Here is a 13,577-nt window from a genome sequence, read left to right as displayed (position 1 = left end):
CTCCAGTAGCACCTGTGAAAATATATAGCATGTGATAATGCAGCTAGTTGTGAGAAGAGCATGTAGAACACCAATTTGATGGTAAACCAAAAAGAAAAGAAAAAAATAATTCTAATTTGTTTTTTCATGGTTATAAAATCTACTAGATTGAGCCGCATTTATAGACGCATTTATATTTATATATATATATATATATATATATTATACCTTTAATACAGAACATTATTTTAATATTATAACATTTTAATATTATTGCTTATTGTAGTGAGGTCAATAAGTATTTGATCACCCTTTGATTTTGCAAGTTCTCTTACTTAGAAATCATAGAGGGGTCTACAATTTTCAGCATAGGTGCATTTCCACTGTGAGAGACAGAATCTAAAAAGAAAAATCCAGAAATCACATTGTATGATTTTTCAACAATTTATTTAAAATACAAATAAGTATTTGATCACTTGCTTATCAGACAGATTTCTGACCTTCAAAGACCAGTTATTTTGCCTTTAAATAGTCCATATGCTTCTTACGGAGCCACTCCTTGGTTTTCCTGGCTGTGTGATTTGGGTCATTGTCATGTTGGAAGACCAGCCCTGACCCATCTTTAATGCTCTGACTGAGGGAAGGAGGTTTTTGCCCAATATGTCACAATACATGGCCCTGTTCATCCTCTCCTTAATACAGTGCAGTCGTCCTGTAGCCTGTGCAGAAAAACACCCCCGGAGCATGATGCTTCCAGCCCCATGCTTCACTGTAGGTATGGTATTATTGGGATGATACTCATCATTCTTCTTCCTCCAAACACGGCGAATGGAGTTAAGACCAAAAAGTTCTACTTTGGTCTCATCTGACCACAGGACTTTCTCCCATGACTCCTCTGGATCATCCAGATGGTCCCTGGCAAACTTCAGATGGACCTGGAAATGGGCTGACTTAAGCAGGGGAACCTTCCGTGCAATGCAAGATAAACCATGGCGTCTTAGTGTATTACTGATAGTAGCCTTGGAAACGATGGTCCCAGCTCTCTTCACGGCATTGACCAGCTCCTACCGTGTAGTTCTGGGCTGATTCTTCACAATTCTTAGCATAATTGATACCTCATGTATCTACTTAGACTGTGGCTGATTGTGGGGTGCACAGGTGTCTTTATGACAGCTAACCACCTACAACAGCTGCTACTAATTTAGAATCATGAGCAGAGTGTAGCTGGACTATTTTAAAATTGTAGACCCATGATCCATGATTTCTAAGTAAGTGATGTTGCAAAATCACAGGGTGATTAAATACTTATTGACCTCACTTTATATATATAAATATACAATAAGCAATAATATTAATAACAATAATCCACCTTAGGGTATGCATTATCAAAGGAATAACCTATTACAGACACATTATACGCACGGTTATATACTAACAATTTACAGAAGGGTTGTTTGATATGGCAAAATGTAAATGGAGTGCCATGATCACTTTGATGTATGCATGGAAGTAGGCCGGTACGGCCCGGTACTGTGTACCACTAAAAGATTCAGTGGGGTGCAGTACTGAAAAGTTGGGAGAGCAGCTGCCTTCCAAGACCCACATTCCAAACCAGTCACAGAAGCACTTTCAGCAATAAAACACATCTGATAACATTATACAACGCGTTGTTTCCCTAGTAATTGCTCCTAAGTTGTTCCAAATTGCCCCTAATTGCTGATTGCATTGCGTTTCAATGTTCAGTCTTTCATTACTGCTTGTTGATATGAGCATGACCAACTGTCAATGTTCTGACAAGTACACAACTTATCTCCTTATTTTGGCCATGGATAACACAAATTACAAGGCTAACTATCTTCTAACAAGTGGCTGAATCCCAAATCTCTCTCCAATTCCTGAATAAGGGCACTACTTGGTGTGTGGAACAAGGTATTCTACACCCTACATAGTGCACTAGCCTTTCTATTTTATGCTAGAGATCTTTTTTTAGTTATCTGAACCTACAGGTATATTAAAGCAGATTACCATACTTACACATATTAATAAATTACATGTCAAACTTTTTAAAGATTCAAGGTTACAATAGATAATGTTTATTAAATAGACAAATTTTGTCTGCAAGACAAGCCCTTAACAAAAGTGTAAAATAGTCGTATACTATTCAAAGTGTTTTCAAACACGATTCATATAAGCTGTCAACGTAGAAATATCTATATAAATAAAAGAAAGGTTTTGTTTGTACATTGCTTTCTATAATATCTTTATGTTTCATACATCAAAGAACCCGAAACCGGTCTCAGAAAAATCTCTGCCTGTACAGAATATCCAGCCAGATTTTGTCACTGTGGTAACTTCGGCAGTACTCAGACATTAAACCTGTGCCACAAATAAAAATCAAAATGTTTAGGTAAAAGCGATGTGATGAACAGTTATAATTTTTTTTAGATTTCTCAACTTTGATTCTCTCGCCGATTACCAAACAGGAAGTGTATTTGGCTGACGATAAAGGAAGTAAAACTTAAACAAGGTGTAAGATACCCAACCTTAATTTTGAAAAGGTTATTTCTTTGTATTAATAAGTTGGGCAGAGAGTTCTGCTGTACAGAAAGACAGGCAAACATGTACAGTATGTGGGTTTTAAGCTGAAATAATAATATCACTGATTACATTAAAGCTTATCAGCTTATTTTTAGCTTTAACCTTTTAACTATTTCTACAAACTACTGAACCAACCATCTACTTAACATTAAAACAAGGACACAGACATGTTTTTTACATTAGTAATATAATTCCAGTCCCGGCTGTGCAAGTAAACAAATGCACACTTTCTAACCAATCAGATTTGAGAATTCAACCTTGCTGTATATAAGTTGATTTTATTATAGGTAAAAGAGGTTTATACAGTATACTCTACTTCACCTAAACAACAACACCTTTATCTAAGATAAAATCACTATAACACACACTCTTGTTGTTGTTTGTTTGTTTTACTAAAATTGCATGCCAGTCTATTACCTTCCCAAACTGAAGACTTGGATTACTATTTGTTCCTTTCTTTAAATTCATAAAATAACAACCAGAGATAAATCAAAATATGACAGGTATAATGCACCAAAGCCAAAAGCGCACTCCTGCACAAACTGTCTTCTTTATTCCACTCTGTATGCTTAATAAGTAAAGCATACTTGAGAAGGTGTTGGGTATCTCCAGCACACTCCTAAAACCATATACTGGGATTTGCAGCCTTGCAAAATCCACCCTCACTGTTTCTCTTGAGTCAGGTAGGGTGCCTGAGCAGACTAAAACTGCTAACAGACCCAATGCTACCTGCAGGGGTGGGGCAAGATGAGGGGAAAAAGATCCAGTATTATTCCACTGCCTAAAGCTATATAGAGGCTTTTCAATCCTGTATAAAGTACATTTGCTGTAAACTGCTGTGTATTTTGTTTAAATCATCTCTCTGGCACTGCTATTATTCCTCTTTTGTTTTTCCAACCCTTATTTATTTATTCTCTGCACATAGACTGCATTAGTAATATGCAAATTATATGCTTTACTGGTGGCTTCCTATGCTTTTAATCACTGATGTTCAGACAGCACTTATTCCTTGTCAAGACTGTGGGGGATCCAGAGCCTATCCTAGTAGTTCTGTGCAAATAATATAAAGAAAAGGAATAAACCATGAGGTGCATGCTGTTATAGGAGGGTAAACAACAACACAGTGGTGTGATGGCTTGACCTGGCACAAAGCAAAGTTAATGTTTCTATGCCGAATTTGATTCTTTTCCAATAACTGCATTGAAAAGGTTTCTGTTTGTCTTGTACCGTAACAGTTTGCTCATATGTTTTTTTCATAAAATAATAAATAACTTGTTTTTTATAAGCCTCTTTATAGATTTTATGATATGGAGCATCCACAAAATAAGTTCGTTTCTGTTATCATTTATTACAATATAACCTTAGTCTGTTGCCTTGCACATCCAAGGTGGAGGGTTCAATTCCCACCTCGGGTCTGTGTGTGTGGAGCATGTTCTCTCTGTGCTTGGTGAGTTTCCTCTGGGTACTCCTGGCTTCTCCCTCAATGCAGAGGCATGCAGATAATGTACTGTGTGTGTGTATGTGTGTGTGTGTGTGTGTGTGTGTGTTGTACCTCGCCTTGTGCGCTATGTCTCCTGGATTAGGCTTTAGGCCCCCTGTGACAGTGTACACAAAGTTCTAAAGGAAAAAAAAAACAAGAAACAAACCAATCAAACAAACAAGCAAACAATCAAAAACCTGTTTCTCAAAATGCAAATGTGGTGGAAGAAAAGTACCACCAACAGGTGACGCCTAATTCTCTTTCCATAAATAATCAGAGGTGATTCTAGAGTATACTGGGGCCCTAGGCAAAACATTTTCACGGTGCTTCTCCAACCAGCATTCATCACCATTATCTTATGAACAATAAATAATGTTGTCAGCCCTCTGGGCCCCCTACTGGCCTTGGGCTGCAAGCAGTTGCCTGCCTTTTCTTTTGACTAACATCGCCTTTGTAAATGCATCAATTCATTCATTCATTTATTCATCTCCTATACCTGTGTATAGGAGTCTATTCCAGAAGACTCAGGGCATGAGGCGTGGTACACCCTGGACAGGGTGCAAATTTATTGCACGGCACACACACACACACACACACAACGGGCAGTTGCGACTTTTTGGGCATGTCTCTGGGCTGTGGGAGGAAACTAGAATACACAAAGGAAACCCACAAGCATAGGGAGAACATGCAAACTTTATACAGACAGACCCGAAGTGAGAATCAAACCCTCAACCCTGGAGGTGCGAGGCCACACTGTTACCCACCGTACCGTCAGCCTTGATAAATGATAATAGATTAGAATAAGCATATTATTATATTCATCTGGATTACAGCTAATGTTGGGCGGCATAGGGGCTTAATAGTTAACACTGTCGCCTTGCACCTCCAGGGCTCAGGTTTGATTTCCACCATGGGTCTGTGTGCATGGAGTTTGCCCCGTGCCTGGTGGGTTTCCACCGAGTACTCCAGTTTCCTCCCATAGTCCAAAGTCATGCAGATTAGGCTGGTTGGTGTTCCCAAATTGCTCGTGGTGTGTAAATGAGAGTGTGATTTAAATTTTTTTGTATTAGTATATGTGTTTGTGCCCCGTGTTGAATTGGCACTCTGTTCATGCCCTAAGTTTTCCATAGTGAGACAATTATGAACTTTTTCTGAACAAACTGATTTGATAATTTAATAGTATAAACAGGACTAAACTAAATGCATGGTTTATATCAAAGCTTAAAATTTTGGGCAAACTTTGTGTGTTGTTATGGTAATATGAGAAATAATTTTCTGCTTAAGGGCTTGAAGTCTCAGCAGTGAACTAGTGGCAGCACTTAGATCTTGGAACCGTATCCATGTCGTACACTAAAGGCTGGAGCACAAGCGTAATTGTTTACGCGTGTGTGGTAATCTGATGGCATCAATCGGGTCGAGAGAGGGAGTAAAAGAGAGAGAGAGAGAGAGAGAGAGAGATGCCAGCCAATAGGTTGGAGGCTCTATCACTAGAATAGAGATGAGGCTCCGATACTCCGATAAGAGAAACACACACTCGCACTCTCACACACGATTCGTCCATGCTATCGATCACTTTTCCCGCCAGACTCGCGCTTCAAGAGTTTGCTCCGCAGGTCTCAGATGAGGGCAGACAAATGACCGTTCGTTGCGCGTGACGAAACGACACAGCTTGCGCGCGCACTCGCGGTAACCGGCGGGCCATTCAACATGATGAGCGCTTAGAACCGGACACACAGTCTGATGCCCGGCTAATCCGATTACCGAGCAGGGAGGAGCGTGTTGTTCGCGGAGAGGAGAGAAGTGCAGCGCTGGATGAGGAGTGGAGCGACATGGCGCGCGCGATGAGCCCGGGATCGCCCCTTACGCCGCTGCTCATTGTGCTCGCGTGCTCGGCGCTTCACGGCTCGCGCGCCTCGCAGTTCCCCACGTCGCTCATGTGAGTACCCGGGCACGGCGCCGTGCTCGCGCTGTTTACACCAGGGGGAAAGTGCTTTGGGCAAACTGTTGATTGGCATTCTCAAGTGCGTAATGCGTAGACTACACCGTTATTATTATTATTATAATTATTGACAATTTTCATCGAAAGTGTTCCACCACATCATAAACATCATTTTAAAAGTAGTGCTACAACCCCTGTTGTACATCCTTAAAAAAAATTAAGGTGCCAAACTCTATACTTATAATCATCATTCACATTTACAGCATTTAGTAGACGCCCTTCTCCAGAACAACAAATCCTCATGCTAATACACTACTCCATGCATTAGGAATATCATCGAGGCATATGTGCATTCAGCAAACCTAATAAATCATCTTATATCCAAAAAAGGATATTTCTGAATTAGCAGTGTCTGATAAGAGAAAACTATACCATAATATTTGTTGCATCTCTATGCATGTATACACACTAGACAGGTGTAGAGTTTTCTATGTACATATTTTAGTTTCAAATATAAGAAAATATAAAAAATAAGAAAAAACATACTGACCATAGCTTCGATATTGAAAAAACAGTATTGCAACATTGTTTATCATGGTTATCTGTGTTATATCATCATACCGTCCAGTCCTACTTGCAAAATATTTATATGACTGCATTGTAATCGGTCGGATACATTTTCATCTCATGTTTTACAAAAATCTATTTTAAAAAATCCCCAAAGCTCCACTTAATTTATCTATATAAACAATGTGTGTGATATATACACTGTAAACAGTGCCTTACTGGTTTGATTCCCACCTTGGGGTCTGCGTGCATGTTTTTTCTTTGCTTAGTGGGTTTCTACCGGGTGCACCAGTTTCCTCCCACTGTCCAAAGACATGCAAATTACGTTATTTGGCCTTCCCTGTTTGTCAGTAGGTCGTAAAAATGGGAATAAATACGATGGTAGTCACCATGGGTATATAGCCAGTCCTACTTGCAATACAATTAGATGTGTTGTGTTGCATTTCAATTGGTCATTTAGGATTTTATTTCATGTTCAACAAAAATCCTTAAAAATGCAATTTTTTAATGTAAAATTTTAAAAAGACTATCAGTACCAGCAGAATATTAGAAATATTACTAGTATATACTGTATATATAGTATATATTGTAATATCTGTTTCCTATATATACAGTATATATGGGCAACAGATATTACAATATATGGATTATATCAACCCTACTTTCTATTTTGCATTATATCGCCAATTTGTCCACCATATCTACTAATTTTAGCAACTCTGTTTATTCTCAAAGGAAGAGCTCTAATATGTTTAGATCAAACTTCTTATAAATACAGGTTTTAAATATGAAGATAATATAATGCAAATGAAAAATGTTCTTTGTTTTTTCCTACATGTGTTTTCACTGCATGCCCAAATGTTCTACAGTATCATTCATGATCTATAAATAAAGAACGAGAGTCAGAGACAGAAAGACTTGATGAATGAGAATAATATGTGTGATAGCATCACTGATGGCTCAGATCAATAGCTGCCTGTATTTTGTCAACGTGATGGTGTCTTTAATTTTGTGTCTTAGGCTGCAACTTAGGAGAGAACACAATGCATAGGAAAAGGCGAGAAAAATAAAAGGGCAAAGCTGCATTCAGTCTGCCTCTGTGAGCCCTCCTGAGATGGCTGAGACTCGGGGTCATTAATAAACATGGTCTTTTATATGCCTTTGGCTTGCGGTGTTTCTTGGGTTGCGACTGTACGTTGTTAGTCTTGCTTGTTGCAGGTACTGATGTTAGTTCTGACTCCTGCTCTGTAATGATCTATTATTGAGGTGAGATGAGAGAGGAAGTCCTCAGGGATGCCCAGGCTGGTGCAGGTAATTATTCCCCTGATAAACTGCCAGGGAATTCAGTCCCACAGTTCTCCATCCCAGCTGGTTAAGGACAACACACACGCACACACTTACACCACACACACACAGAAAGAGACACAGATGTTGGCCAGGCTAACTAAAGAGCCATATGTGTAAGAGGGAAGATCTTGAGGTATACAGTATGTATCCCGGCCTGGGAAAATAATGTACATGATCAGGTTTTCACATATTATACTATATACAGTACTGTATGGTTTTTAGCCACCCCTCATATTTTTCTTATTTAATTTAATAGTAAAAAAAATCAACTTTTTTTTCACTTTAACAGACTGTAGACTGCCTAAAGATGCAATTAGAAAAATGTTTCTTTATGTAACAACCTCAGCGTCAACCTCATTTCCCCTCTCGTCTGTTCAAGCATTTAGCATCACCAATATACTACTCACAAGCCTGATCATCTCTCATGATCTGCTCCTGTTTCTTACTAGTTTATGCCTTAAGTTAAGTGTTTTTTTTTTTTTTTATTCTTGAATGATTCATACAGTATGTCACTGTGTGGCTTTTCAAACAGTAAAAACTCATCTGAAACTGGTCTGGTATATTGACTGGAGTGAAAATGAGAGCAAAAACTTGCCAAAAATGAGACCCTAACAAGTCAGTCATGAAGACTGAATAACAATTCCTTAAGACCAGAGGTGGCAACCCCAGCTTCAGAAAGTAAAGATCCTGCCACATATTTGTTATATATATATATATATATATATATATATATATATATATATATATCCATTAACTAAACCAGCAAAAAACAGGCAATTTCACTAATTAGTTCAAGCCTATCTGGCTGAAGAGTTGTGCTAATTAGAATCAGCTGGTTTAGTTAATAGATGGAACAAATATGTGGCAGGACTTTTTATTCTCTGGAGCTGGGGTTGTGACATCTGCTCAATACTGCATAAAAATACAAGAAAATTTAGCTTGCTAAAAACAAAGTGTGAACAAAAGAAGACTTTTGCAACGTACTGTATATACAGGTTTCAAACTAAAACACTGCCTAATAATAATATTTTAATATTTTGATGGACCACCTTCAACATTCTTTAAGGCACGCATTGCATTGTCCAACCAGAGTTGCAATTAATGCTTCTCCAGCACATCCCAAGGACTTTCAGTGGCTAAGGTCTGTGATGGCCAAATTATGTACGAAAATGGTTACTCATGCTCCCAGAACCACTATTTTACAATGTAAACCCCATGAATATTGGTCATTCTTATCCTGGAATATGCCTGTGCCATCAATAACCTGGTCATTCAGTATATTCAGGTCGTCAGCTGACTTTATTTTTATTGCCAAATAATGTTGTTGAGTCCACACCTGACCTGTTCTCAGAGCACATGAATGTTCTTATTAGATTACAATGTTTTACAATATTATAAAACCTTATACCTGATCAACTGAAGCAACGCCAGATCATAGCACCACCACCAGATGCTTGTTACTGGAGGTATTATGCATGATGGGTGCATGGCTTAATGAGCTTCCCTTCTTACCCTGACACTCTGAAACAGGGTCAAGCTAAACTCATCAGATTACATGACCTTTTTCCATCGCTCCAAAGTCCAGTCTTTATGACACTAGCAAATTAAGGCCTTTTTTTTCTGATTACCCTTACTAACAAGTGTTTGGCCACACAGCTGTTTAGTCCCAACCCTCAATCTTGTCAAATTTGCTAGTGCTTTTTCTTTCTCAATTTAAAATAGCTGTTGTGTCACCTAGGGTTTAAGTGATGACAGTTGCATTGTGTGTTTCTGATTTGCATATCTCCTAACTAGAATTTCATAGAAGCTGTAGAATTTTCAAATCTGGTCGAACCCAAAGTTGAAAGAACCGTTTCGGCATCAGCATTTCTAACTCACTCTAGTGACGACGTGACATGACTTGTCATATGTACAGATTGCGTAAGTGCTGCTTTCTGTCTTGATGATGACACGACAGCACAGGACATTTTGTGGACATTTTGACAGTCACCATCTGACTGTAAAGTAGACTATGTCATGTTACTATTCCACAGCTTGATTAAAACATCATATCATTATGACAGCAAAGGCAATGTAAGGAAACTATAACGTTCTTGTCATTTTAGTGAAATATTTTTATTTTTTAAAGTGCACAGGTCAGAGTGGATAATTAAATGTAAAAACCAAACTTTGTCAAAACCTGATTAAACATTTTTCCAGAATTCAGTTGCAGCAGAAACAGATGGGTTTTCCCAATCCACTATGCATATGCTTTAAACAGAACAGTGAGCTCCTCTGATTGATGGATTTGGCTGATAGCTTTAGACAGATGTAGGTGGGTTCTGTCATTCTTCTTTCCTGGAGGCATTAGAAGTGTGTGTGTGTATGTGTGTGCGCACGTGCGCGTGTGTGCGTGCATGTGTGTGTGTGTTATTTCTTTTTGTATTTTTGTCTGTCTGGGTGTCTTCTTTTATTTTTCCCAATATACAGTGATGCTTTTGGTCCTATTTGCTAATAGATCTTTTTGGGAATGCTCCAGAATACAGTACTGTACCTATGTATGAACTTGTGTACAGTGGAAATTCATTGTCAATTTTTAACAGAATTTAAAAATAATTTTTATTGCATGGCCAGTAGCTGCTTCATTTTAATAATAATAATAATAATAATAATAATAATAATGATGATGATGATAATAATGATATTAATAATATAAATAGTGGTCTTGCACCACCACGGTCAAAGGTTCTATTCCTAATCTTGGGTCTGTGTTTGTTTAGTTTGCATGTTTTCCCCATGCTTGGTGGGTTTCCATTGGGTACTCCGGTTTCCTCCCACAGTCTAAAGACATGTAGACTAGGCTAATTAGAGTTCCCGAATTGGCAGTAGTGTGAGTGCATGTGTGCCCTGCGATGGCTTGGCACCTGTGTACCCTACCTCGTGCCGGAAGTGTCCTGGGATAGGCTCAAGTTTCGCACGACCCAGTACAGGTTAAGCAGTATAGAAAATCTTTAAAAGTATTTATAATAATAACAATAATAATAATAGTAATAATATAAGCAAGCCTAGAGTCAATTCCCTACCTGGGATGTAATTCTCAAGTTGTGAAAAAGATTAAATAGTTTATTATAGAGGAGCTCAGAGAAATACACAATGCTGAATGGGCTCTGACGTATGCGTGTATGAGTGAAAACTTATGTTCACTGGATTAACAAAAAAAACCTTTCCTCGAAATGCCTGCAGACATTTTTTGTGATCAAGCACTGTATTACAGGACTAGTTCAAGAAAAAAACACACACACACACACACAAAAAAAAAACAACAAAAACACCAATAAAGATTTGTGTGTTTTGGCTTTACAGTAGGTAGACAGTAAGAGGGTCTAGAAAGGGGCTTGTAAGAAGGGTGTGTGTGCCGGTCAGTCGAGTTTTCATTTTCTTCACCCTGAAACAAAAGCATTTTAGTCAGAACAACAGGAAACACTCCTCCTTTGCTAATAAAGGGGACTAAGAAGGGAAATGGATTGTTGGTGGCTCCTAAAATAGTCTGGAAAAATGCAGGCACTGTGTTCCAGCAAGTAATTGATACTAATTGGATCAAGATGGTGTAGGGAAAGACAAAACTGTCTAGGAAACAAGATTACAGAAATACCAAGACCCCCAAAAATATTTAGCACTTGCAAGGCATTATGGTATAATGAGTGGCATAATTTTGTTTTCTCTTCAAATTTCCATTCTGAATAGAAGCATTGTATGCAGAGCTACAGATGCTTGATGTTAAATATACTCTTCCCACAATGCATGCTGGCACAATTCGATCACAACAGAGCCTCTCTAACTTTGTTTGTTGTGGTGCTTTGGTACTTTCTGAGGACTGGTGTGGAGATGATGGGAAAAGCTGAGTGTGCTCCACCACAGAGGAAGCATTTGCACATTTCTTTTGAAACCTCACTATTTGTCACACTCCTGATTGGTATTCCGTGGAGCACTGAAGGGATGCCATTATCTCGTGGTGAAAGGCTTTGTTTTTTAATGAAAGATTTTACTTGTAGATTTGAATGCTGCTAAACATATTATTTGTTTATCAGAATTTTGGCTTGTGTGATATCGATATTGAAGCCAAAATGATGCAAATTAATCCTTTAAAAAAAATCACATCTTTGATTGTGTGCCGTGAGCGTCATCAAGACTTTATCTAACAACAACAACAAAACCCTTTTCACTTTAGTTAAACTTTTTTTTTATAGTGGTGTACTGGGTAGATTTATGGTCTGTGGTTTGCCCTGACCTTGGATGACTCTTTGTTTCACATTTTTCCACCCATCACTGGGTATGGTCTATGTTGTCTGGTTTCCAGTGTTTTCCAGAATAACTGCTGTAGGTCTACTGGTGACACGAAACTGTCCATAAGTTACTACAACTTAGTGTATATATTTGTAAGATATTTATGATCACTTGCAAGCATTTTATAAACTCTCATAATAATGTGTTACAAATAAATAATTGACACATTAACCCATATGTTTGAATTATCATGTAGGATAAAACTGTAATAATTAATTAAAATTTTATATTTAACATCAATGATTAAACATATTGTATTATAGGCATTACAAATAATCATTAGTGCATGCAAAAATAACATGGGCTCAGATATTTTATAATTAAATTTCATAATAACTTAATATTACAATAATAAATATTCTGTTCTTCTTCTTCTTATTTACTATTGTCAGGTAAAGGATTCTTTAGTCATGGCATAATTGCAGATGTGGAGACGTTTAACAAAGAATAATAAAAAAAAACAACAACATAAACTACAACATTGACCAGATCAGAAACAGAACAGGGATTACTAAACTAAAGTGAACCGAAATGGAAATAAACTGTGAAAATACACAGATGTCAGACAAAGACAAGACCCAAAACAAAGCCTATTCATGCACAAACTAAGCATACTAAACTAGATTCAGGTGACCGCAAATGAGATGACAAAACTGTGGTGAAAAGCTTGCTGAAAATGGAGTCCAGAAACAAGCTCCCAAAAACACAAAGTAATCTAATGGGTGCAGAGCGCCCCCATAAGGGGTTAACCCTGACAACGTTTCCCTAATTTACTCCCTAATTTAGTAGTGCCAACCGCTAAGACATTTAAAGACCCCAATGCACAGTTAAGGAGAGGCATAACACTCTTGGAAGAAAGTGCTATCCCCCCTTTCCACATGTGAGAGTTTACAGATGCCCATGATTGGTTAGTGTCTCTATGAGTAATGTGGAAATGCGAGTATGATCCCCAAACCAAGAGCACAGCCAAGCAAAAAAAGTAGTACCTTTTAATCTGGTGTGCATTCGTTGGAAAGTAAGTGACGGAGGTGGTGTGATGCATTGTAATGCATAAAAGACATGATTTATTTCTGTGCTTTACATGCAATGTTTTGACAACAAAGATATTAAGTGGAACCTGGACACAGATACATGGCGGACATTTGAAACTCAAAACAGGTAATACTTTAAATGCAGGATTGAACTTGACCCTGAAGCTGTAAGGCATTGGGACTGTCTTTTACACCACTACATGCAGTCACCTTTAATGTTTTGGAACATTTGAGAGATGCCTGTGTCAGTCTGTGTTAGCAGGTATAAACAGCTGCTCACTGCTAACCTCTGTAAATTTCTTTGAATTAATAG

General features: G+C 38.0%; 1 protein-coding gene across 2 annotated transcripts in view; it reads left to right on the top strand.

Moving 5' to 3' along the window:
• The first annotated feature begins 5,587 nt into the window (after positions 1-5,587).
• The window catches only part of LOC128527775 (voltage-dependent calcium channel subunit alpha-2/delta-1), a 132,601-nt gene continuing 124,611 nt past the window's right edge, over positions 5,588-13,577 (top strand). For both annotated transcript variants that reach the window (XM_053500348.1, XM_053500349.1), the window contains exon 1: positions 5,588-5,993. In XM_053500348.1, coding sequence (XP_053356323.1) covers positions 5,887-5,993 — 107 coding nt within the window. In that variant the 5' untranslated portion in view covers positions 5,588-5,886. The remainder of the gene's footprint in view (positions 5,994-13,577) is intronic.

Source organism: Clarias gariepinus, chromosome 7 (genome assembly GCF_024256425.1).
Source record: "Clarias gariepinus isolate MV-2021 ecotype Netherlands chromosome 7, CGAR_prim_01v2, whole genome shotgun sequence".
NCBI lineage: Eukaryota > Metazoa > Chordata > Actinopteri > Siluriformes > Clariidae > Clarias > Clarias gariepinus.
The sequence above is the reverse complement of the archived record's forward strand: the minus strand, read 5'-3'. Positions and strand labels throughout refer to the sequence as shown.